Source organism: Talpa occidentalis, unplaced genomic scaffold (assembly GCF_014898055.3).
Source record: "Talpa occidentalis isolate TD23 unplaced genomic scaffold, MPIMG_talOcc4v2.1 talOcc4.4, whole genome shotgun sequence".
NCBI classification, from domain to species: domain Eukaryota; kingdom Metazoa; phylum Chordata; class Mammalia; order Eulipotyphla; family Talpidae; genus Talpa; species Talpa occidentalis.
In genome coordinates, this window is record NW_023604295.1 from 125,149,677 (window position 1) to 125,177,632 (window position 27,956).

Below are 27,956 nucleotides of genomic sequence, written 5' to 3' on the forward strand. Positions count from 1 at the left end.
TTCGTCTCTGGGTCAGTTCCTCCTGGGGCTTTCTTAACTCTGGAATGATGTACCCAGGGTTTTATGCCTGCAAGTTTCAGAGAAGTATGTGTGCTCAACAAGACATCATAGGGACCAGTCCATTTTTCTGACAGCTGGTTTTGAGCATCCCCGCTCTGCCAAGTCTTCAGTAAGACCTGATCTCCAGGTTTGAAGGGATGCAATGGCTGATCAGGAGGCATAGAGATCCTTGAGGTTGCAAAGTTATGAATTACTGCCAGAACCTCCTGGATGTGTTTCACATATTGCGTGATCCGGCAATCTTGTGTTATTTCCGGACTGGCTTTCAGAACTGAGGCCTGAAAAGGTCTTCCAAACACAATCTCAAAGGGGCTTAATTGTAGCCCACTTCTAGGTGCCACTCTTATGCGGAGGAGGGCAAGGGATAGTACCTGGTCCCAACGAAGTTGTGTTTCTTGGCACAGTTTTGCCAAGGTTTTCTTCAAGGTGTGGTTCATCTTTTCTGTTTGCCCGGAAGACTGTGGTCTCCATGCAGCATGCAATTTCCAGTTTATCTGTAATGCACTGCTTACTGCATGAGTGACGTCAGAGACAAATGCCGGCCCATTATCACTCTGGATAGAGTCCGGCAACCCAAAGCGAGGGATTATCTCTTTCAGTAGCTGTTTGGCAACCTCGGAAGCTTTTTCTGTCTTTGTGGGAAATGCTTCCACCCATCCTGAGAACATGTCAACAAAAACCAAGAGATATTTGAAATTGCCTGTTGTTCTAGGCATTTGTGTAAAGTCCACCTGCCAGTCCTCAAAAGGACACTTGCCCCGATATTGAACCCCAATAGCTTTAGGGTGGGAGTCAGTCTTGGGGTTATTCCTGGCACATAATTCACAACCTCTGGTGATCCGTTGTGCTATTTTGTGTAAATACGGGCCCTTCAAATATGGGCGCACTGTTTCTAATAAGGCATCTCTCCCATAGTGAGATCCCTCGTGAAGATGTTTTAGCACTGGATATACCAGGGCCTCCAGGAGGAGTATCATCCCATGAGAGTTTACTCTCCAAGTGGAGCTGGGGTCAAACTCAGTAAATCCCCATGCACGAGCTCTCTCCTCATCCCGCTCGGTGTATTCACGAGCATACTGAGTCAGGTCCACAAGAGGGATGAGTGCACCCTGGAGGGCAGAATGGGCAGAACGGGCAGCGACCTTAGCCACCCGATCGGCTTCCCTGTTGCCCTTTGCCATGTCAGACCCACCCTTTTGGTGGCCAGGACAATGCATCAAGGCAACAGCTGATGGTAAAGCTACTGCCTTTAACAGGGCCAGGATTTCTAATGGGTGTTTGACGTCCTTGTTACTGGCAGTAAGAAGTCCCCGCTCCTTCCAAATGGCCCCATGCGTATGGAGAATCATAAAAGAGTACTTGGAGTCAGTAAATATATTGACTCTTTTACCTTTTGAGAGTTCCAATGCACGGGTCAGGGCTATTAATTCAGCTTTTTGCGCTGATGTACCTGCCGGAAGAGCCTTGGCCTCCACGGTGTTCTGGAGCGTCACCACTGCATATCCAGCACATCGACGGCCTTGGTCCATGAAGCTGCTGCCATCTGTAAATAGCTCCCACTCTGGGTCTGGCAGAGGCTGGTCAGTTAGATCTGGTCGGCTGGCATACACTGTGTCTATGGTTTCTAAACAATTGTGGATTAAAGTGTCATCCTCAGGTCCATCTACATTGCTTGGAAGCAGTGTGGTGGGATTCAGGGAGTTAGAAACCTGCAGCTTCACATTAGGATTGTCCAACAGAGCTGCTTGATATTTTCCCATTCGGCCGGCAGTCAACCAAAGTCCACCCTTCTGCTCCAGCAATGTCAAGACCTGATGTGGCACACACACAGTGATGGGCTGACCCAATGTAAACTTCTCCGCCTCGTGTAGGAAGTCACAAGTGGCAGCTACAGCACGCAAACATGGAGGCCATCCCTTAGTGGTGTGGTCCCATTGTTTGGACAGATATGCAACGGGCTGCATTTCTGGTCCCAACAATTGGATTAGTACTCCAAGGCCAACACCCTGTCTCTCATGTACATAAAGTTTGAATGGCTTCCTAAGATCTGGAAGCCCTAATGCTGGTGCTGAAATCAACTTTACATTTATTTCTTCAAAGGCCTTTTGACATTCTGAGGTCCAAGACAAAGGTTCAGAGTCCAGGCCTTTGAGAGCATCGTACAAGGGTTTTGCTATTAATCCAAAGTTAGGAATCCAAATCCTGCAAAACCCAGCCATACCCAAAAATCCACGCAAATGTCGCCGGTTGCTGGGGACTTTAAGGGCTGAAATTACTTGTTTCCTTTCTGTCATCAAGCTCCGTCTGCCTTTCCTAATTTCAAACCCCAAATACGTCACCGTTTGTTTACAGATCTGTGCCTTTTGGGGTGACACCTTATAGCCACATTCTGCCAGGTGGTTCAGTACCACTATGGTATTTTCCAGACAAGATTTGTAGTCTGGACTTGCAATCAATAAATCATCTACGTATTGCAACAAGACGCCCTGGTTTAATTGAACCTTCCTGAGATCCCTGGCCAGTATTTCCCCAAAAATAGTTGGGGAGTTCTTAAACCCCTGTGGAAGCACAGTCCAGCAATACTGGAGAGTGCTCTTGGACTTAGGGTCTTGCCACTCGAAGGCAAAAAGCGGTTGATCCTGGACATCTATTGGGATACAGAAAAAGGCATCCTTCAGGTCTAATACCGAAAACCACCCAAAGTCACCAGGTATGGCAGTTAATAAGGTGTAGGGATTAGGCACAGTGGGATGTAAATCCCGAACAATGTCATTAATGGCCCTTAAATCTAGGACAAAACGGAACTCGCCTGTATGGGGTTTCTTCACTGGCAGAATCAGAGTGTTGTACGGTGAGCGACAGGGCCGAATGAGTCCAGATTGAAGGAACCTTTTCAATACTGGCTCAATTCCCCTCAAGGCCTCCTCCTTTAAGGGGTATTGCTTCCTCCTCGGGGTTCTGCTCCCCTCTATCACTTCTATCTTTATATGCTCAGCATTTTTCGCACGTCCCAGGGTTCCATCAGCCCATACCCATTTACTTACTCTTTCAACAATTTCTGGAGGTAAAATTTCACCTTTCGGTGGAACATCTTGAGTAAGTAACATCTGGAACCGCAGAGCATGCTCTGGAGGCACCTGTAAGTGAAGCCTCTGTTGTTTTGGTGAGAATATAATTCGTGCGTTGAGCTTACTTAAAAGGTCACGACCAATTAGAGGGATTGGACACTCTTCCATGTATAGGAAGCTATGCTGGAGCTGTGTGGTGCCTAGCCAGCACTCCAAAGGTTGTAGAAAGGCTTTCTGTTGTGGCCTTCCCATAATCCCAGTGACTGCTGCAGTCTCTTTGCTCATTTTAGTTAATTTTGAATTCAAAACTGAGTATGTCGCTCCAGTGTCCACCAAGAAATCAATGACACGATCCCCCACAGCGAGTGTTACCCGGGGCTCTGAGGGGGTTATTCTAATGGGCTTCTTTAGATCTAGTGGAGCCCCGGGCACCCCTATTCTGCATCTGAACTTTCTCCATGAACTATCATTTGTCTCCTTTCCTCTGTACTTGGCTCTAGATTCCTTCTACTCTGTCTATATTCCCTCCTATCTTCACCTGAGGCTCTACCCTGTGCTGTCATTTGTCTCCTTTCCTCTGTACTGGGCTCTCGATTCTTTCTCTGTCTGTATCCCCTGTCATCATCTGAGCCACCACTCTGTGCTAACATTTGTCTTCTTTCCTCTCTCCTTGGTTCCTGGTTCTGTGTGCTCCTTCTATATTCGCTCCTGTAACCCCTACGTGAATCATCATATCTTGGGGTTCTCTGCCTTCTATCCTGCCTTCTATAATTATTGCGTCTGCCGCTTCCCTGTAACCTGGGACAACTGTACTTCCAAGGTCCCTCTTCCCTACAGAAAGCACACTGATTTCTTCCTAGGGGTTCACGTCTCTGTCCATTATTGTTTCCCTGAAACCCTGTTCTGTGTTCTCTTTGTAAGAAAACAGTCGCAGGTTTCGGTCTCCTGTCCTCTCTATTATTATAAACCCTAAGTGCCAGGTCCACTACCTGGGACGGACTCATCTCAGTGACGCCGTCCACCTTAGCTAACTTTTTCTTTATGTCTGGGGCACTATGGGTAATGAACGCCATAGTGATCAGACGAGCATTTTCTGGGGCATCTGGGTTTATATCTATGTGGTTAGTGTAAGTTTGAATAATCCTCTCAAGGAACTCTGATGGATCCTCATTAGCTCCTTGCTCGAGTTGCAATATTTTGTTAAAGTTTTTTTGTTTGGGGATCCCCTGCTTCAGTCCTACCAATAAACATTTTTTATACAGATACAGCATCGCCGTTCCTCCATTGTTAGGGTCCCATCCAGGATCTCTCTCTGGGACAACAACCTCCGGCTCTGGGGACTGCCTGTCCTGTTGGTGGAGACGGTCAGCCTCCTCCCTGGCTTTCCTGAATACCATCCTCTGCTCATCCAGCGTTAATAAAGTATGCAGCATGGACTGTATATCTGCCCAGTTAGGGTGGTGGGAGACAAAGATAGAGGCAAACAAGTTCGCCATCCTCTGAGGAGCCTGCCGGTACGAGGGAACAGAGCTCCTCCAATTTAGGAGGTCCGCAGTACTGAACGGATGGTGCGACCAAAAGTACCCAGCAGGTCTCCCATGTTCATTTAAGCCACCCATTGGCATCTGGCGAAGGGGAAACTGTCCTGCCTCAGGGTGATCCTTCCTGCCAAAGTGGGTGCCCAGTCTAGTGTGGGGAGGAGACGCCATTTTAGTGTCCTCCCAAGAGGGCAGTGGAGGCTGTGCAGCCTCAGGGGTCTGCACGGAAGGGGCCTTGTCACGTGGAAGAGGATTTTGTCCTGATGTATTTAAAGTATTTAAAATATGATGCTCCTCCTCTTCTAACTCTGCTCGCTGGCAGTCCTCATGGAAAGGGGAAGGTCTATCCTTTCTCTGTGCCATAAGCCGAGCCTCCGCCATATCCAATTTATGGAGGGCGGCCTCTATCCTGTCCTGAATACTTTTAAAGGTTTGATCTTGTATGCTTTTATAAACTGACTCAAAGATGTTACAGTTCTCATCCCTCATGCACTTAATAGTTAAATCAAAGGCCTGATTTTGTTGTTGTATGGCCACGTTAAAAGCCTGAATTTGTTGTTGCATGGCTATGTTAAGAGCCTGAATGTGTTGTTGCACATTCTCAGTATGTGAAGTAGAACATCTACCTCTCACAGAAACAAGAATGTAGCAAATTGTGCTTACACATATTACCAAAAAACCACCCAGAAGCACGGACTGTAAAGGGATGGCTTGTAAACCACTCATGTATGTATACAATAGTAAAATCACATGCCATACACCAGGCTTCATCAAATTATTTACATTAATGAAACTAGTGGTGATATTTAATGGAAGAAGGCTACTCAAATTCAAGGCCGGAAGGAAACTGAAAGAACTCAGGCTAGGGATGAAATTGTATAGGCTCATGGTTGAGGCCATATTTGAGTCAGAAACGCACCCACAAGGGCTAAACGCACAGGGAAAAAAAACAGACTTTTCAGGACTTGAGACAAATATACTGCGAGTCCTGCAGAACTAGTGTGCTTATGGTGACCAACGCAAGGAATGTTACTTTGGGCTAGTCAACTGCGGGTGTAACTTGGAAACCACGCTGGGAGTCAAACTATTGTAGAGCAACCCCGATACAAAACGGGGTGCCTGACTGTGGGTCCTCACCCGCGCACTTAAAAGGACTTATCAATGCTCTACTGCAGGCACACGTGAAAGGTTAATAAAAGGTTTATTTACAAGGGAAGGGGAAATGAGGAAATGTACAGCTCTGGGAGAAAAGTGGGAGACAAAGTGTTAAATGAGTCCTACCCAATCCGCTGATCAGGAATCCCAAAATGGCGCTCTCAGAGTTGGCCGCCAGCCAGGAGCCTGAAGCCAGGAGGCGAGCGATCGCGAGCCAGAGAGAGCCCAAGGCCCACGTGTTTGGTTTTTATATCCAACCTGGCTACCCAACTCCACCCTCAGGTCCCAACCACCCTCCCTTGGTGGTGATGGGATTTGTCTTTCCCAATGTCTTGATGGCTTTAGTCTGGAGTGGGGGTGGGGTCCACAAAGCCTGTATGGGATTAACTCAGGACATCATTTCCCCCTAACAGTGTTACCACCCATAAGTCGGAATGGGCAAAGAAATGAAAGGTTTACAGACTAGCAGTTGGCACCTAAGGGGCTGCCTGTTGTGAGAAGTGCTGAAATCAGTGGCTTTTAAGTGTGAAACTAGAAATTAAATACAATCATGTATAATTTCTTTCTTTTAGTTTAGGATCAATTTGAGAAACGTTTTAGTCAACTTGGTCAACTAGCAAAATATCATAGACGGAGTGATTTAAAGAAAAGAAGTATATTTCCTTACAGTTTTGGTGGCTAGCAGTGGAAGATCAGGGAATCCTACCAGCAGGACATGGCTCTCTTTCAGTCTTACATATTCACTACTGAAAACTTAGCCTGGGAGGGAAAAAATGGGAGGAAGAGACTTTGATCCTTTTCTCCTTCCACTTCCCATTTGCTCTCAGTGCTTCCCTTGGCCAAACCCACTAGAAGCCTGAGGGCAGGAGATCTGGTGTTGAACACAGTAAAGGGCAACCTCAGGGCATATTGAGGCAACAAAGAGGGGATCTGGAGGGGCAAATGAGGATCAACCACAGCAGCTCACCCTAAATTCCATCTTCCAAATATTCCAAATGGTATTTAAAGAATGGGAATGAACTCTTTAGCTATAGAAATAAGGGACATAATTCTCTGTATTTATATAAACTTACAAAGTAAATTATGTACAATTTATAAAACAAAATTGTCTCACCCATGCAAATGTTTCACAGACCTTGGCATTCACGTGCAGAGTCGGTCCTATGGTGCTCACAGCTAACACTTACCCAGGGCTACATACAAGGCATTTCCAAGGGCTTTTACATGGATTTTCTCATTGACTCCTTAGGGGTAGGAACTGCAAAAAAATGTTTTGCAGGTCGGAAGCTGAAACTCAGAGAGGTGGCCTCAGATTAATAACAAAAGTGAGATTCTACTTCAGGCATCTGTCACCAGGGCTTTTCCCCAGTTCCTTTTCCTGTACAAGTCTATGCTGTCTGCACACAGTGCTTAATTTTGGAGTCTCATTTTTTTTGTGTGCAATTTTTATTATACTTCAGTAATAATTACTCAGTCAGCAAACTAAATTAAGTCTGAAAGAGATGACCCATTTCCCAAACTCCACACACTATCTGAGAATCAGAATCCAAGAGGTTCTGCATTGAAGGGAATTTAGCCAACCCTCTCTTCACTTATGACTGAACCAGTCACATCCCCTCTCTAACCTCATTAACATCTTGCTGATTCACTTAACCAGATCTGATGTAACTCCTGTTTAATAAGCTTTAAAACCATCCTTCTGAAATGCTGCACAGCTCCTTCCCTATGGCACTCTGAATATATTTTGCATATGATGTGATTTTAAAAGCAATTGTGGCAACTCTTTCAAAGGGAAAGAAATAAAATTGTTTCTTCTTATATATAGTATAGAGAAATGATGATATCAGTAGCTTTTAAGTGTAAAACTAGGAATTAAATACAATCATGTATTATATAATTTCTCTCTTTTGGTTAAGGGTCAATTTGGGAAATGTCTTAGTTAACTTGGTCAACCAGCAAAATATCATAAACTAAGTGACTTAAAGAATAGAAATATATCTTCTCACAGCTTTGGCCACTAAAAGTGGAAGATCAGGGAACCCTACCAGCAACACGGGGCTCCCTTTCTGCCTTACAATTGACCCCCTTCCATGAGCTCACATGGGGCCTCCCTGGGGGTTAATTCTCAACACTATCCAGCATAGGCTCACATTGCCTTTTCTCAAGGTGTGTGGATGAAGGAAGAGTCTTCCTTTATTGTCAGACCAATAATTCTACTGAATTAGGACCTCATCCCTAGGAACTCATTTAGATTTACCCCTGAAAACCCCATCGTCAAATACACTCACATTGGGGGTTAGGGTTTGAACATATAACTTGGCAGAGGGGCAGGGGAGAATGGCACACTAAGTCCATAGCAGAACAGTACTTTTTCCTCATTAGATTAGTAAAATGAAATTACTCTGAACTTTATCCAAGAATAAATTTATCACAGCAATTTTATATCTAAAATGGGAAAACTAACCCAAGAAAGTGAATTAAAAAATAGGCAAACAATTACTTACATGTAAAATTCTAAATATGGATAGCAACATAGAGTTCTCTTAGTTTAATTCAAGTTATACTGATATCATATCATTTGTAAGTGATGAGGTTTGAAATTGCAAAGAATTAATATCTCTCTTAATTGCTGCCCCCTGCTACCTTTACTTCTGATCAATTTTCTATTAAATTTTAGTTGATAGGATTTCCTTCTCAGGTTCGATTAATTTGCTGGAAGGGCTCACAGAACTCAAATAAACTATTTTACTCACTAGATCACTTGTTTATTACAAAGGATATTCTTCAGAACAGTCAGGTAAAATGCATGCATTTGGTAAGATACAAGGAAAGGACTCAGAATTTCCAAGCACACTCCAGGTGTGCCATTTTCCCAAAATCTTCACATGTTCACCAACCTGAAAACTCTCTGAAGTTCCCTCCTGTGGAGTTTTCATGGAGACACAGTTGATTAACTCGGCCATTGGCAATTGATTCAATCTCCAAACCTACCATCTTCCCCTGAGGTTTGCAGGTAGAACTGGAAGTTCTGACCTTTGAATCAATCAGTGCTCGTTTCTCTAGGAAATTAGGCCCCTCCTTAGATGTTTCCCCCAAATTTACCTCATTAACATAGCAAGAGACTCCTTTATCACTCTCAACAACTAGGAAATTCCAGGAGCCAGGGCACGTAGTTAAAGACCAAATAAACATGAAAATATATTTTGCTTATCTAATAATGAAATACATGATTTTTACATGTTCCACTATCACAGTAGGGTATAGTGGTTGTAAGGGCATAATTATTCTGGGATTGGAGCAATTCTGAAAACAGCCATGGGCCTCCCTGGTGGTGCACGGGGTTAAGCACAGCCCTGTGAAGCTCACTTACATCATTAATTAAAACGGATCCGACAAAAATTCCTCACCATAAAGTGGGTTTTTTCTTTTGTGATCAGTTAAGTATTTTGTGGGCTGGCCCTTTGAAATTATTTATGTGTTACCCTACCCCTCATCAAACTTTAATTAATTAAAGTTAACGATGAGCAGGCTCATCATTTCCTATATTAATCAGTGGGTTGTAGTTCATGCTTAGATTTAGGACTACATTTTTTAGGAAATAAGAGGAAGAGGAGGGAGGAAAAGAGTCAAAAGGACTATTTTACAATAAGTCCTATAGCTTTAAAATTCTGCAACTTAAATCACGTTTATATATTTTCAGTTTCATAGAATGAAAACATCAAGTCACTCTTTGCAACCTCTGTTTGAGCATACTGGTTGGAAAGTTCAATTTCGTTGAAATAAATCTTAATGTATGTATATAGGCGCCTCCTGAGTCTGCAGCAAGGAATGTTGAGGGAGGAACAGTTCACGTGAAGGAGTGAAGACTAATGATGGATTTCTGAAAGACTTCCTTGAGCAGCTTTCCAAGTATGCAATTTAAAGTGTCTGTTCACAAAAGAAAATAATAGATCATGGAATAAATGGAAGATCTTTTTTGACTATGGAGAAAAGCATTCCCTTTTAAGGTTATAGAATTGTTATGGTGAAACTGACTAGGAACCTGTACATTTTCTGTTGCTCCAATGTAAACTTTATCCCTGACCTGACCTCAGGAGATATATGCTGTTGATGAAAGCTGTCTGTAAACTTCAAGAAAAGGCACAGACTGAAAGGAGCCCGACTAAGCAGCTCAGCTTTCTCAAGGCTCCTGCCACCCCCAGGGATCTGTAATGTTTTCTGACATTCAAAACACTGTACTACCTTGTAATGTCTCTTCTACTGCTGTCTCACATCAATTCTTCTGCTTGTAAACATTTTATATGTTTCTGCTCTGCCTCGTCACTTAGCTGTAAACAATTTAATTACACAGATAATAATTTTAACAAATTTCTGGGTAGCATTCCAAACTGCAGCAGATGTGTAATTATAAAATAAATAAATGAATCAATTAATCAATGCTCCAACCAATCAATTAATTAACTCAACTCATGTACCTGGTATTAACCACTTAAAAAATTTTTTTCCATTCTAAAAGCTTTGTTTTTCAAGATGGAAAATTAATCTCTTGCTTTCAGTGATCATGTTTTCTCTTGCCATAGATTCTACAACTTAAAAAAAAAATTGTCTTATTATTTTATATAAAAACTCTCCTGATGTTCTTAGTTAATTAATATTTCTACTTGCACACATGATCAGAAATTGCTAGTGCAAATGAAACATTCTCCCATATTTATAAATAAGCCAAAGAACAACTTCAAAATCTAACATTCCTATATTGCAACCAAAGAAAATGCTTCAGCATCATCAGATGTATTTGCCTCAAGACATCAGATGTGTTTGCTTCAAGACATCTTTAGATTGCTTTGAGGCAAATATGTCACGTTACCAATTACAGAGTTTTCCCCATGTATGTTCTGACCTCTTAGAACAGTGCCTGATACAAAAAAGACACTCAAAATCTACCAGTTGAATGCAGAAAAAAAGATTTCTTTGCCTAACAAAATTCGACTTTTGGCCCAGTTCTGACTCAGATGAGTCTAGCAGTCACATTTAATAATCAAATGACAAATTCAACTGCCCTAAACCAATATTTCTTCAGAATATTTAAATTGTGATTATTCTTCACAAAACACTCTTAAATAAAAGCAAATGAGTAGACTGGAAAACACAATTGTATTTATTAGAACATTATTTTTTTGACTCAATTAATCAAAAGAGGAAGTTATCAATTCACCATCTATTTTCTCCAGATCTGGCAAATGATTCCACCATTTGCCTTGGCCACTGCTCAAGTTAGAAATGTGAAAACCCTGTGAGTCCTAAACTACTCCCTTTCCCTCTTCAAACACTATTGGTAGTGTTTCCAAAATATCTTTTCTGGACATTGACATTGGTGCCCCCCAAGTTCTGATTTCATCACATCTCAACTAGTAACTCAATATATTCTGTTGAATTTGGAATGTTCCTTATTTATTTTTAAAAACAGTTTTTCTTACTTTAAAATGCTTTTTAAATATCTTGTCATTTTGCAATATTTAAAGGAAAATCATGTTGAAAAGTCAAAGACAATTCTACATCAATTTCTCATGCTTACATTGATAAGAATGTGGGGACCGGTAGACAAATTGGTACATATGGTTTTTAATTTCCAAGAAAATACATTTTATTTCCCCAAAAGGTCAAAGAGACACTTGATGTATATTAGTATATAGATAATTTGATAGATGTTTTTACATTATATCAAATATAATACACAAAAATAAAAATACAATTTAAGTGCTCTTGTTTGCTACAGATTTGGAAACCATGAAATTGTTCATTTTAATATTACAATTTGTACTGAAGAAAATATTCTGTTGCTGTTGGATGGCAGAGTAATATTTTAAGAATCATTGTCAATATTCCTAACAGAAATGCTGGCAAAGAGAAAATTCTTTGAGGGTACTTTTCATGGCAAAGGAAGACTTAACCTTTAAGTAATACTGGAAGATATCACAGTAGAAATATGGAACTGAATGCATTGTGGGAAATTCACATTGTTCATATGGTATAATTAGAGAATATGATAGTCCTTTCAGTTGCATGTAATTATTAATAGTATCAACTCTAACTTGATCCAAAATTATTTAATTTAATTTAAAGAAAGCAATTTTAAAACATCTAAATGTTTATGGTATTAAATATTATCATAATCTTTATTTACTTGCTCTTGCATATAAAAAAGAATGTTTGAATATTTCTAATATGAAGTAAATATATAGAAAACACTGGATTAGCCAAAATAATTTATAAATGCTCAATGTATTGAAAAATCTATGATTTTATTTTAATTATTTTTGAAGTGTACAAGGAAGGCTTATTTTTTTTAATAACTAAAAATTGAACATTTTATTATGGAGAAAAGCTTTAATACAAGAATACAGAAAGATTAAATATTACTTTCAGTTGTTGATTTTATAGCTGAGTTGATGTGAAAAGAAGCACTTTACTCCACAAGTTAAGATTTGTTATGCCATAGTATGGAATTTAACAAGGCTGAAAAGATTTCAAGTCCTAATGACTACTGTTTGAATGCTAACAGGAATACCATGGGGAATGGCTGTGCTTGCCAGAATTGGATTTGGAAGCAGCAGGAGTAATATATCCTGGCAACCAGGGTCTGCTTGTGCTTTCGGAGTTTGAGATTTGCACAACAACAATACAAAACAAAGAAATATACTCAGCAATATCACACTTCAGAATCAATATATTTTGCTACTTGACCTTTCTGAGTAACTGCTTCTCTTGATTCTCCCTGAGAACTCAGCGTTCCTTAATATTTCCTTCTTGACATGCTGACCTCTGGCTTCCTTCCTGACAATCTTCGCATCACATTATTGCTAAGTCTACCACTCTCATCTCCCTCCATGACCATTCTCTTTACTCTTGTACCCCTGCTGATCACTACTTGCTTCAGGGTTTCTTAGACATATATTTCCCCCTTCCTTTCTTTGCATTTCTAAGTATCCTGTTCCTGATCTCCTCAGTTTGTAGTTTTGTTCCTTTCTTCTTCCCTCTCTGGATAGCTGATTCTTTTGACCGTCTCAAGCAGCCACTGACCAATTCCATTCCAGGATGTCGTTATGGACACAGTCAAGATATGTAACATTTCCATCACCACAAGAATGCCTCAGGTCACCATTATATTGTAATATCCACTTTCCACCTCTCTTAATCCCTGGCAACCACTAATCTATTCTCCATTTCATAATTTCTCATCTCAAGAATATTTTATAAATGAACTAGTACAGCATGTATCCTTTTGAGATTTTTTTCTCACTCAACAGAATTCTCTGGAGATTGATCCAGATCATTGGCTATATTAATAGCTTGTGTCTTTCTATTGCTGAGTAGCATTCCACATGACAGTTCCACTTTGTTTAAGCAATGATCCACTGAAAGATACCTTGGTTATTTCCAATTTTTTTCCGTTATGAATAAAGTTTACATACCATATTTTGTACGTACCATATTTTGTACATGTTTTGTGTGAATGCAGGTTTTTATTTCTCTAGAATAAATGTCCAGAGGACAATGTCAGGGGCATATGGTAGTAACTTTTTTTTTTTAAAGAAACCGCCAAACTTTTCCAAAATGGCTACACTATATTACATTCCTACTATCAATACATTAGTGATCCAATTCCATAATCCTCACTAGTATTTGCGGTTATCATTTTTTTTTATTTTGTTTGTTTGTTTTAGTTACTTAATAGGTGTGTAATGGTATCTCATTTTGTCATCCCTAGTAACTATTACTGAATATCTTTTCCTGTACTTATTTTCCACCTGTATATCATTATGTCTTTTGCTCACTTTCTGCTTAGATTATTTGTGCCTTTACTATTAAGTTTTGAGTGTTTGTTATATATTCTAAAAGCTAGATTTTGGTAAGATATGAGATTTGCAAATATTTTCTCTCTAACCTGTCTTTTCATGCTCTTAGCTTGGTCTTTTACAAAGCAAATACTTTAAAACTGATGAGATCTAAGTTGTTGGCTTTTCCTTTATGCTTTTTGGGATTGGCTAGAACTCTTTCCTTACTTCTAGACTTTGAAGTTGTTCTCCCTGTGATTTTTCTAAAGTTTCATACTTGTTAGCTCATATTCATAAACTTCATATTTAGCTCATGCTCCAATTTTCCATTAATCTGTATCTTTTTTCCTCTGCCAATATTATACGGTCTTGATTACTATAGTTATATAATAAATCTTAAGCATAGGTAGTCTTGATTCCCCTCACTTTATTCTTCAATATCATAATTGTTTTAGCAATTATAGTTTCCTTGCCTTTCTATACAAATTTTAGAATAACATTATCAATATCTATAAAAAATCTTGTTAGAATTTAAAAGAAATTATGTTACACCTTTATATCATTTTGAATATATTGACATCTTGACTATAATGCATCTTCTAATCAATTAACGTGCAATGTTTCTTCACCTGTTTAGCTCCTTGATTTGTTTCATCTACATTGTGTGGCTTTAAGTGTATCCTTTTGGTAGATTTCATTTCATTTTTTGAACTATTATAAATGCTATTGAAATTTTAACTTAAGCATCTAGTTGTTCATTGTTAGTATATAAAGATGTTTATTTGATATTTGTATGTTTATTTTACATCTTGCGATCTTGCTGACCTCACTTAATAGAAAAACAGTGTGCTGTTTCTTACACAGGGACCTTGTATAAACATGATTTTCAAGCTTTTCTGTACTCTCTTGCATCTCTTTATAACATCATATTTCTATCAAAAGCATATGCTTCCTGACTCTCCAGATGAAACCTTAATCATCTTTGACTTTCTTTTTCTCCATTGTACTCGGATAGCTCAGCTAATTATTTCTTCCTACAAGAGATTTGACGTTCTTCCTTTACCACCCTCACCATTCTTTGAATATCTTATTTACAGCAATAATGTCTCAGCAGATCTCCTTGCCCCCTTAGCCAAATTTCCCTAAGTAACATTTCCCTAGTTTTAAAATTTTCACAGTTTTCAAGTGCTTGCTGCAAAATACAAACCTCTTTGCTTTTGCCTCCACAGGGTGGTTTTACTCTGCTTAGTTAGTCTTAGTTTCTCTCACCCACTGAGCCACATTGAATTTGTTTTCATCCTTTCTCCTATCTAAGTCCTTCCTCTTTCTAATTGGCAGCTTTTGTTTATTTTTTTTCACACTCCCATTCCCAAATAAAAATAAAAATTCAAACTGGAATATCTTCTTTTCTCTCTCTTGAATATTAAATTCTGCTCTTACCTTAAACCCAACTTATAGCAGTTGCCTCCATGAATATAATTTCTTATTCTATTCTAGTGTAACAAAAATTATCTACTCTCTGAAACCCTTTTTGCACGCACAGCTTATTATGCAATTTACCTCTTTAGCAAGTCTCCACTTGAGAATAATTTGGTGCCAATTTAAGTGCTTTCTAGATTTGTGGCAGTTTTAGAGGCAGGGGTTATAATATTAAAAGTATTTAGCCATGAAAGTCACTAACTTTAACTTTAACCAATTTGAATGGATATCGTTAACTAAACATCATCCATGGTTGGGGGGATATCATATATTCCTTAATCAACCCCACCCCATAGTTTGTCCACACCAATCTGAGGACAAAAAAAAAAAAAAAAAGGAATAACTGTGAGAGGTAATACTGCATCAGTTCCCCAATTATAGTCTGTCTTAGGTTGGTCCAGGAGTCTACTGCTATATAAAAAACTTACCCAAAACTTATAACTAACTATATTTTTGTAAATATTTATTTATTTATGCTTATGAGAGCTGGGGTGCAAGCCAGAGGTGTGGGGTGGTGGTGAAAGGATTCACCAGAGACAGAGTGGGGAGCAGAACAGGCAGATCTACTGAAATACACTGCCGAGGGGAGCAGCAGGAGAGACAGGAGAGGTCTGCTGTGCCATGTGAGTCAGCTCCCTGGCCAGGGATGGAACTTGTGCTGCAATAGCTTTGGACAGCTTCATAATGCTGAGACTTAACCCCTTGTGCCATCAGGGAGCCCCCACCCCAACCACATTTACTGTCTTCATAGATTTAAAGGGACAGTATTTCACAAATATCTTAACAAAGATGACTTAACTTTATTCTGTGATGTCTGAACCTCAGCTAGAAAGACTCAACAGCTGCGGGTGGGGTGGTGGTGAGTGGAAAGGCTGGGTATATAGGACAGAATCACCTTCATGTACACATTTGGTGACTGTGATGGTATGAATCGATAGAGATATCCCCCATCCACCTCTTTTCTTAGGTCCTTACCCAGTAATCCCTCCATGTGGCCTTTCCAGTATGTGGCTTTGAGGTAATTTTCTTCTTATGTGTTTACTCAAAACTCCAATAGAGGGCCTCCCTGGTGGCGCAGGCGGTTGAGCGCCACACTGTGAAGCTGTCTGTAGCCTCTGCAGCGTGGGTTCGATTCCGGCCAGCCAGGGAGAATCCCACATAGTGAAGCAGACCTCTTCTGTCTCACCTGCTGCTCCCCTCAGCAGTGTATTTCATCAGTCTGCCTGTTCTGTTCCCTGCTCTGTCTCTGGTGAATCATCTTACCCTCCCATGCCTCTGGCCTGTATCTCGGTTCTTGTATAAATAAATAAATCTTTAAAAAAAATACTCCAATAGAGAACATCCCAAACAAGGCAAAAGCTATATAGTCTTTAATAACTTGCTTTTAGAAATCATAAGGAACCACTTCTGCCATTTTCTCTTGATAAAAAAATCACAAATCCTTTCAGATTCAAGGAGAGGCACCATAGATCCAATTCTTAAAGGGAAAAGTGCTAATGAGTTTGTAACCATCTTTTAAAAGCATCACACACACTCTTGATCACTGTTTTAGGCCAATCTACTTCCCTCTCCCTACCCATCCTAGGTCAATCTGTCCAGATTAGAGAGAAACATATTGCCAAAATTCCTATTGAAATATCAGTTATTTCCACATTTAAATCTTTCTACAACATGCCTCCTTTACCTTCAGGATCTGGCAAGACATCCTTGGTACAATTTGCCACTGAACTTTTCTTATCCATCCAGCTCTTTCTTTACCATTTTCACTTTGTCCTAACCATACTTCTATCTTCATGGTCGCTATGTATTCTGGAGACACAACTCTTTCCAATAGAAACTCCATACCCTCAACCTTCTCTAACCAAACTGTTGACAAATCCCCTGTAAAATATTACCTTCACTCTTTTTTCCTAGTAGAGGTCATTTCTCCTACTTTGTTACCTTAACACCCCAGAAGGGGGATGGGTATTCTCCCAGCTCCTCACTGCTTTTGACCTTATTCTCCCAGTTATGTAAAATCTCTATTGGGAGTAATGCCAGCCATTTCTTGTTAGCTGCCTCTTTACTCAGTGCTCTCATCCATCAACCTTCAAGTCTGTTCCCACCTCAATTCCTAGTCTTCCTGTCACTCAGCAATACAGCCAATGTCCTCACCAATGTAAGTCTCCTCCACTATGATGGCCTTTACTGTCATTCAACTTTAATAGACACAGTCATTCCTTCCTTCTATTGATGTTATCTCTTCCCCTTTGTACTGCTGTCATCCATTTACTCCAATTTCCCCATGGACCTTATTTCCTCAGGCATTAGTAAGTGAATTATTTTTTACCTTTGTCTGCTTCTAATGTCTCTCCCTCAAGCCATTACATATTTTCCTCAATCTCTTCATCAAAATACTTTTTTCAGTGATCAATAATTTCTATTGTTATAATTTAAAGTGCTCTCAATTAAATACTGATGCTTTCTAATTTCTGATACAATAGATTCCTTGTGGTCCTTTCCAGTATAGGTGACACAGACTTTCCTGAAAGTCTCTTCTGAAGTTTTCTAGGATCTTTTATGACCCCAATTCTTCCTGCTCAGTCTTCTCCTCTGTCTGTCCATCCCAGTGTTGGTATTGTTTGTGGTTCATATCCGCTCCCCCACTCCCCCTTTGCTGGCCCTTTATTCTTCTCTGTCTACACATACTCCTTAGGTGAATGGACCTATATCATTGGTAGCAGCTATCACATTACAATGACAAATTCCCAAACTTCTATATCTTGCTACAATTCTGTTCTTAATTCTGGAGAAGCATTTGTAATCACATATTGTACCTTTCCATCTGGAAGTCTTCCAAGTATCTCCAATTTAGCAAGTATCATAGTCTTTTCTATCTCCTCCTCACCCACAGTGGGAGACATTACTAAAACATTTTGTAAAGAAGTAATGATAGTGGTGGTTGATTGCAAAATAAAATACGTAAATGTGAAATTTTCAATCTAGGTGCCGCTAAGCTGTCCCAGGCAGGCAGAGGTTATTCAAGCATAGACTAGAAGCTGGTTATCAGGTCCAATATCTCCAAGGGTAGGCAAGCCTTTCAGCTCTTCTATGTTGCTGGAAATGACTTTCAAGAGTATCACCTCTCTTTCTTCTTATTGTAGGTTCTGCAGGCAACTTTCTGATGCGTAATTAGATTGAACACAAAGCAGATGTCTGATATTATGACTGAGATATAGCTGTTGTACACTCACAAAATGGCATTCTAGTTGGTAAATGTCTCGACTCTTGTCAGTTTGCTTAGTGTGAGTCAGTGCCCCAGAGTGGGTGAACTCTAGGTGAACTGTTGAGATCAAGTTTCTGGATCTGCAAAACCAAAGACCTGGCTCCGGGCAGAGGGGACTGAAAACATACTGTGAATCTGAGAGGTGAGGCCTAGTCAAGGATAGCTGCAGACTCTTCTTGGTATATTTTTAGTGTACACTGTTTTTCTTACATGTCTTCGTCCACACAAAGTGTAAAGCATGAAAGAGTTGAATACATCTGATATGACCTCAGATATTTCAGAGTGTCCAAAAGAACAATATTAAATACCCTCAATCCCACAAGGTGAATTTCTAGGAGTCTCAGAAAGTCCCCATGATGTGAAAGACAACAGAAATACTTTTATTTCTATTAATAGAAATACTATGGAAATAGAAATAATAATGGTAGCAAAATCACACATGAAGAAGCAAAATCTTTAGTTGCCTTAGGACTATTTATTTTGTATTATATAGCAGGTACTCTGCATATTTTATTTCATCTAATTCTCTCAACATCCTATGAGTCACAAATTAGCACACTCATTTTATTGGTGAGGAACACACAACCAAGTGAGTTCAAATGATTTGCCTGGGATACACAAATAGTAAGTCGCAGAGGTGTGTTCAAACCAGATCTTTTGACTACAAAGCTGATGCTCTAAACATAGTGAAGATTTGTTAGCTGTTCATATCAGAGGGAGTTGTGAGCGAGATTATCAAAGTTTACATAAATCTCAGTTTCACCATTACTATTTGAATCTGCAAACAGCCATCCTTAGGTGCAGGCCTTCCTGCACCTAAGTATGTCGCTTCCATATTTCTTTGGGAAATTCCAGATGTAGTCTTCACATGAAAATATTAAAAAAAAAAAAAGATATATGTAACAATGTATGTGTTTTAAAATAGTTTTTAAAGGGGCCTCCCCAGTGGCGCAGCGGTTGAGCGCTGGGTTGCGAAGCTGCGCGCGGCCTCTGCGGTGCGGTGCCGGTTCGATCCCCGGCTGCTCCCCGGCCACCGGAGGAGGGTCCCACATGGCGCGCAGACCTCTCCTGCTGCCCGCTGCTCCCCTCAGCAGTGTCCTTCGGTCCTTCTGCCTGCTCTGCTCCCCGCTCTGGCTCTGGTGAATTCTCTCACCCTCCCGCGCTTCTGACTGTACCCAGTGCATGTATAAACAAAACAAACAAACAAACCAGCAAACAAATAAATAAAGCATGCCTCTATAAAAAAAAAAATAAATAAAATAAAATAGTTTTTAAAATTATCTCTTATTTCTTATTCTAATAACTGCATGTTATCTTTTACTGAATAAAGTAGTGTAGTTTTGTAATATTTTTGACTGAGTTCTCAGTAAAACATCAAATGTTCACTGTGACCCAGGACACGGGTACATATAAATATATGTGCTGTGTGTGTGTGAAGTTAAAATCAGAAGGCCTTACTGATTTACAGACTCTAATCTATTATTATTTGTTCGTGCCTATCATAACCTACAGTACAGATTTCTTGACCCAATAGTGGTCACCATCAGTGTTAAGAGCCCAAGGATGGTGGGAGGATTGTTCTAGTAGGAGCAGGAAGCCTGAGTTCTTGGCTAATTCTTTGAATGTGAACACTTCGCTCTTACCAGCAAACTGAAGTAATGGGATTAGATCATGTCCAAGGCTATTTTCCTGCTTTGTGATCAACAATTGTCCACATTCACTCAGGTGATTTTTCCTTTCTGTGATCAGGAAAGGCTGTACACGTTTTCCCCTCTGTGTTGTACTTATGTTTCCATATGACCCACCCCCGCCCCAACCCCCTGCTGTCCATTTCCAAGGGACTGCAGTGCTGTCATCTGCTCAGCCCAGGGCCCCAACTCCATCCACAGCTGTTGTTTGGACCATGGGTCCCAGAAAAGAGGCTGGCTGGGGATGTCAGTCCTCAGGGTCAACCCCAAAGCAATATAACCTGTCAAGGTTAAAGCAAGTTAGCATAATATTAACAATAACATGGATTTCTAGTGACAGCTGTTGTATCTGTAATGTCCCATCCCATCAGACTTTTAAACCACAATAGAGTGACTTTGAATTTAGGACAAGCCTTTTGTATTTGGAAATGAAATCTCTGGCCATATTTGGGGACAAAATTATAAACCTGAAAAAAGTATAAACCCTCCAGTTAATTAAAGGGAAAGAGAAAATTAAGATGTAGTATATTTGCTTTTGAAGAAAAAAGGCTCTCTGACTCTAATCTCAAAGTTATTTTGAAAATCAAAAAGTACTCTGAGCTTTATGGTAGATTCTTCCTAAACCAGGAAAGTAAATATTAGTATAATTTCTATGTCTACACACATGTACCAAATAAACAAACATACATATGCACATACATACACACATACCCATCAAACTACACTTAGGTAAAGTGAGGATTCCCAAGTAGTGAAGTCTGAATGGTAGCTATCTGTGGAGTTAAAACTGATGTGAGACATATCTTAAGGATTGCAAAAGATTTGCATTTTTCTACTCACAGGTATCTCTAAGTAGACAACCTGAAAACCAGTCTAGAACCTTGTCCATTTACCTTCTCCACTGAGGGAAAAAGTTAATGCTTTAAGGATGCTTCCAGTCCATATACACTTGCCGCTGCACAGCATTATATATAGAGATATTTATATATATACACATATATATATGTGTATCTTAAACTAAATATATAGATATAGATATCTTAAACTGGAGAGAAACAGGTAATGTAGGTTAATAGATAAATAGAAACCACAAAGAATTATTACTATGATTACTTCCATGGATTAAAAATTAGAAGTGAAAGGATTACAGCTAACATTTTAAAATAAACACAGAACATATATATGAAAAGTAGGTATTAAGGTTGGATTCCGTATTTTCCTCTAAGTATTAGATTACATTCCTATTAATAATCAAAAGCAAATAATGATAATCTTACCAGTTATCTTATACCAGGATACTTTCTTTAACACTTCACCTTTCAGAGTTGAGGCTACATCTTCAGAAATGCATCCTAGTCTTTTTTCAGCCCACCTGATAGTCCATGTTGAAGTTTGGTGAAACTTGTGAGTATTAATACTATAATAATATAACAGCCATCAGACCACATTTCATAGTTTTATTGAGACTTTTACCGTTTTAATTGTCTATAGTAGGTACAATTCTAGTGACCACGATTATACCAAAGCTCTGCTGTTATAAATAGCAAATACAAAGTTGGCTGCCATGCCTTACCCACACACACACACACACACACACACACACACACACACACACTGTACATTCTTGCATGCAAACTTCTAGGAAATGTACATTCCTTTTACTTGAAATACAATTATGCACAATTAGTCTGGAATTTGTCAAGTTATCACTGACTTAGATAAACCTGAGAAAGCTCCAAATGTCAAGTAACACTGTCTTCATACTGCTCATTCAATGACACTAGTAATCACAATGAAATCTAGTTCAATTATCTATATTAAAATCACATATAATATAAAAATAAACATTTTTGCAAAAGCACTAAAACATACTACAATTCAAATTCACAAATCTTTATATGTAACATATTCCCCTTCATATTAATTTGTAATGATGTGAATAATACAATGCACAACAGAATAAAAAAATTGTAACAGGTTCCAGCAGCCAAATAATATACAGTCATCATTATAAAACTTGGAATTAAAGTTATCAACCAAACAAAGAAAACATATTTAAATGAATAGCAGTGTTGAACTTGCTGGTAGTGTGTTACTTAGAAATTCCATCTCACATTAAGAAACACAACACAAAATCTGAAGCAGAACTGAATATACCAGCTGCCTCTTTCTCTCCCCATCACTCTAAAGATTTTCCTTAAATTTTAATGTTGTATCTATAGTGCCCACCCCACCAACTTCCAAAACTCAAGAGATCTACCTTGATCTCTTAACAAGTCTTTTGCCTTTGGAAATGGAATCTCTGGCCATATTTGGGGGCACAATTCCAAAGTTCCTGAAAAGACAATAAACTTTTCTATACTATCATATAATATATAGATAATACAGACCCAATCTGGCTAAGGTATTTTTTGTGTACTATTGATCTTATGATAGTCTCACACAAAATTGTGTCTATATAGAAAGAACCCTTAATAAAAAAATGAGATAAACGTGCAAAAGCATTTTTAGAGAAAAAAGAATCACTTGTATCACAAAACAAATTTTCATTTTAGATAAAAAAAATCTGAATACTTAACCACTTTAATATACTGACATTTGAAAAACATCAAAATATACAATAACTCTTCATCTATGCATATTATGTACTATATACCAGTGTGACACATCCATATTATACATAATAATAAATATAATTTACATCAGAACAGTGGATCTTTCAAGAAAAGTTTTCAATTTGTACAACTAAAAGACTGTGAGCTTCATCAATAAATACTACTGATAGTCATAATTTGACCAAGCAAGTTAAAGCTTCAATAGATCTCTAACTAATAACAAATGTTTAAACATTATAAGTAGTTCAATTCCAGCTGCTAAATGCGCTGACAACTTTGCACCCAAAGGCAGTTTAGCATACTGCATGAGTAGACTAAAAATAAAAAACTTACTGGTCATAGGTCCACATCATAATTGGTTAACTTTGTAAGAATTTTTAGCCTAGAAGAGGAATTAAAGAGTCCTGGAATATACAGTAGCAGATTTCACACTCTGGTTGGCTGGCTTCAATGCTTTGCCCTAAGGCCCCAACAGATGGATGTCATCCAACCTTTTAGTCCAAGATGGCCAATGGTCAAAGGGTCAAGCGTTCCACTGCAGGCAGGGGTCAGTGTCATGTTTCTAACTCCAAAGCCTAGCTTCTTAGTTTGTCTTTTCATCAATTCAGTGCAAACACGACTGATGTTCAAAGAGTCAAAGATGCCAATGTGAGCCATGAAACATCTTGAATTTGATATTAAGATAGTTTTGTAGTGTGATATTTGTGAACTGTTAAGTTCTATGTTAGCTGTTCTTTCATCAACATGCTAACAGATTTCTGCCTGTATTACTAAATACTTACTCATATCATATGTCATGAATCAGATTTTCATGCACTAGATCACTGCCTTATCTTGCTCCTCTGTGTATTATCACCATTAGCATAGACTCTTCACAGAGACCTCTTTTTGCCTGGAAGGAGTTGGTGAAATCACTCTTGTGGCTATTTGGCACGCATCCACTTGTCAGCATTGTCCACTACATGATGCATGAAGCTAAAGAAGAAAAGCTCTGGAAAAAAAAAAAAAAACATGCCAAGAAGTCAAAGGGTATGTCTAGTTACTGGCCACCACATACCCTAAACTAGGCTGGGTATCCTGAGACCTAAAAGAAAGAAAACTAAAGTAAATGCTTTCGAAATGTTACAGAAAGGTGTGCCACGAGTGATCAAGTTCAAGGATGGTACAGGTTTTGAAATTCTTACTGTAGACATTTTAGTGATAACAATCTAGTCTCACTGAACAAGACATTACTATTTTGACAGGGACAAAATAGTAATGATGTATTTTAGACATTTTTTTTCAGGGTTCCACAACAACGTTGTAGGACCCTAAATAAGTGAGAATCCAGCTATCCCTCTTCTCCCTCAAAATGAGGAAGAAAAGGAAGGATATTGAACAGGTTTCTTCTTGATTTGGTTTCTATAATTCTGCACATTAACACTGAGTATTAGAAATACCATTCTTAAGACAGTCTAAAGAAGCTTTTCCTTATTGGTCTTAATGGCTGAATGTTGGGTAAACTGGAACATGTCTACGAATCTGAAGGACTCACAAATCTTTCAGATTCCATGCAGGCAATAATGCAAAAATTGAGCTCTGACTTTCATGCCCCTATGTCTCACAGGGTACTGAGCTGCTTGCCTTGAGACACAGCTCCAAATTGCCTTACTGATAAAGCAAGCAACTTTCAAACAAGTTCCTCTACCATTAGTGGAAGATGCTGATGTTGCCCTTTTGGAGCCAGTTTGCACAATTATAAATGTCTTTGACACTAGATTTGTTTGGAGTGCTAAATTGGGACCTTACCTCCTTAGTCCACATTGTATGGAATCTGACCATCTCAAGGGCTATAAATGCAACAATTCAATATTCGTAGAAATTTGTTATTAAAGTTGTTGAAGTATTTGATTTCATTACTGACTGGCAGAGAAAGCATGCAAAAACACTGACTAGCAGCCCTCTCTTAAATTATTAGTGATTTCATTACTTTTCACACAGTATTTTTCAGCACAGTAGCCCTCAAATACTTGAATTGATTCCCCATAGTTACCTTTCCCATATATTTGCTTTTTTTTTTTTCTTCCAATGTGAGCATGTGAGATCCAGTAAAGAATTAAAACTTCCCATTGTGTCAACACAACCTGTACAAACTGTGCCTTCTTTTCACATTGCACTTAATGTTTCCCAACACAGGAGCAAAAAAAGAGTCTTTTACACCATGACTTTAATTTAAATTACAGTCCTTGTTCTACAAAATATCTTCTTTACCCTCCCAGATGCCTCATCACTTAAGAGTATGCTGAGAATGTCAGTCTCCTAGTCCACATCCCCCAAAGTGCTAAGTTATTCAACTATGATCTGGTAATAATATGTAATTTTTAGAATTGTTTTCAGAGATGTAAGTGAGCAACTGTCCTGGGACACAAACCCCTGAGGTATTGCAGAGCAATACTCTTTATCACAGGAAGTCTAAGAGAGTTCATTGTGTTTATAAGGAAAGTCTGCATACTTTGATGATTTTGGATGAACTTCACCTGTTAAAGTAACATATGCAGAACTCAACCAGCAAACATCTAGCACCCAACATAGAGTGAGAAGCTTTTCATAACTAACGCAACTAATAATTTTTAGGGCTTTAAATTTATTGACTTAAAAAAAAAAAAACTCAGCCAGTTACCACTTGTGCTCATAGGACCAAAAAAAGACACCTAGCTGAGATCTGATATTGAATGAACCAAGTTTAATATTTTGCTGCACTAGGCTATTTTGGGGAAAGTGAAGTTTCAAATGTGCCCGTGGCATAGATAATTAAAACTATAAAGATTAGACAAATCACAAACTCCAGTTTCAGATGGTCAATATCCTTGGAGAAATTTGTATCAAAATAACTCCAGTACTCACTGTGCACTTCAATTTAAAAGCTTGTAAATTGTAAAGGCAGAAGAGAAAGTAAATGTTTAACTCGGTTGGTATTATTTTATTGTACATACTCTGATTAAAAAAGGGAGGCCTTAAAGGCAAGCCCATACAAACTAAGTATGGGTATAGGTATTTATACTTTTTCCCCTACTCACTACTTTCTTGTTTTTAATTTTCTCTAAACTTACTAGAAACTTAAAGGGGTAAAAAAAAAAAAAAAAAAAAGAAGGAAATAAAGAAAAGGCACCGACATCCAAAAAGCATCCTACCATGTAACAAAAGTGGGTGTTTGGGGATTCTTGAATCTTCACAAGGTTGTATCTCCGTTCTGCTTGAACTCAGATAAAATATTGAGGGTCATATCTTCACTCTTGGACTGCAAATTTGCTTCACTTCTTCTGGAAGCTTTCCTGGTGGCTCGAGAGAGTCTCCTTCTGAAAGTATCCCCTGCCAAGAAATAGAGAATGGGGTCCACACAACTGTTGAGACTTGCTAGACCTCTTGTCACCTGGTAAGTGGCATAAACCCTGTCATTGAAAGCACACATTTCTGGGGTCTGGAAATCCAGCCGGGCCCTCAAATTCATCGTTTTCATTACATGGAAAGGGATGTAAGACACAGCGAAAACAGTCAGTACAATAATCACCAAGTAAATTGATTTCCTTCTCAGAGGTGAGTTGTCCAGGTCGTTGTAAATCAAAGCTCTCACAATTAATCCATAACAGCCCAGAATCAACACCAAGGGCACACAGAACATGGCCACGGTCGTGCACATGCTGTAGATGAAATAGCTGCGCAGGTACTCGTCGGAGGTGGTATCATAGCAGGTGATGGTTTTGTTTTTCCGGACCCCTGTGCCGGAGTAGAACAGGATGGGGGAGATGGCCGCCACCACAATGAGCCACACCAGGATGCTGATGTAGACCGCGTTCTTCTTCTTGAGCCTGCCCAGGGACTTGAGCGGGTACACCACGCCGCTGTACCGGTGCGCGCTGATGCAGGTCAAGAACAAGATGCTGCCGTAGAGGTTCACATGGAAGATAAACCTCTGCAGCTTGCACATGGCATCCCCGAAGATCCAGTCTGTTTTATTGAAATAATAGAAAATGAGCGCGGGCAGAGTCAACACGTACAAGAAGTCAGCCAGGGCCAAGTTGAACATGTACACGGAGATGCCACTCCACGGTTTCATGTGGAAGACGAACATCCAGATCGCCACGCTGTTGCCCAGAAAGCCGATGATGAACACCAAGATGTAGACAGCGGGCAGGTAGTAGAACTGGAAGCCCGTCTTGGTCAGCGCGCATCTGTAGGAGGCGGCCACTGCGGCGGTGGAGCCGACCGTGCTGTTCCCCCAAGACGACTCTGAGCCAGCCAAGAAGGCAGCGTCCGTCCCGTTGGGGACGGTCGGCCAGAGGACCTCGGTCATTTTCTCCTCCCCAACTTAGGCTTCGGCCCCGAGCAAGTGGCAGCGAGAGGGTGGCGGCGCCGAGGGGCGCAGCGCGCATCGGAAAAGCCAGAGAGCGGAAGGGCGCGGGTGTCGGGGATCCCCGCGGGAGGGGGCGCGCGGGGCCTCGCCCACACCGGCTCCAGCCCCTCGTTCACAACGGGCCATGAAATCCTCCCGGAGCCGCGATAGACCGGGGTTGGGGAGCCGGCCAGCAACTTCCCCGTCCGGCTGGCAGCGCCGAGGTTACACAACAGGCAGCGCAGGACACCGCCGCGGACAACTTTCCGACTGCGCTTTCCTGGAGGCAGCGGGTCGCGCCGGAGCGCGCGGCGGGGACGCAGAGGCTCGCCCCAACTCGCTGCGCAGCGCTCCCCTGCCTCCCTCCCGCAAAGATCAACGTTTGGGCATCTTGCTTCCTTCTCCCTACCTTGCAAGCCAGCAGCTCGGCTGGAGGGCAGCGCCGCCTGCTCCGCGCCCCCTGCGCTCAGCCTCTAGGGGCCATCGAAGCGCGCGCGCTGCGCACCCTTGAGCGTCTGGATCGCGTCCCGTTCGCTGTCTGTGCAACTCCCGACCCCTTCTCCAGGCCCAGCTCGGTCTGGAGTGCAAAGGGCAGGCGGGAGGGACGGACTCCCCGCGAGGGTGGGCGGAGTTTGGGCGCACGGGCGAGTCCGCGCTCCGCGGGGAGGCGAGGGGCGTGCCTCCGCGGAACCCGCCCGGCCGCCAGCCCGCGCGCTCCAGGGGCGCTGCCCCAGCCCAGGCGTCTTCTGGGGAGCCGTGACCTGGCGCGCTCAACTTCTGCCGGCCTCTGCTACCCGAGTCGGCGAGCGGGGCGAGGGCGCGCTCGGGCCGAGCTGGCTGCTGGGGAGCGATTGGCCCGCGAGCGCCCTTTCGCTCTTCCGCCA

At 40.5% G+C, this 27,956-nt stretch overlaps 1 protein-coding gene across 1 annotated transcript; it reads right to left on the reverse strand.

The window, feature by feature from the left end:
• Positions 1–21,447: 21,447 nt before the first annotated feature.
• Positions 21,448–27,666, reverse strand: P2RY1 (purinergic receptor P2Y1). Its single transcript, XM_037526258.2, has 2 exons — positions 25,874–27,666; positions 21,448–23,694 (listed from the first exon to the last, which is right to left on the reverse strand). Exon 1 carries the CDS (start codon positions 27,031–27,033, stop codon positions 25,912–25,914), a length of 1,122 nt encoding a protein of 373 aa, XP_037382155.1. The 5' UTR covers positions 27,034–27,666; the 3' UTR covers positions 21,448–23,694; positions 25,874–25,911.
• Between the last annotated feature and the right edge of the window lie 290 nt (positions 27,667–27,956).

Bases quoted from the DNA above. Each gene is read 5' to 3' on its own strand.
- P2RY1 (XM_037526258.2), bottom strand. From the start codon at position 27,033: ATGACCGAGGTCCTCTGGCCGACCGTCCCCAACGGGACGGACGCTGCC.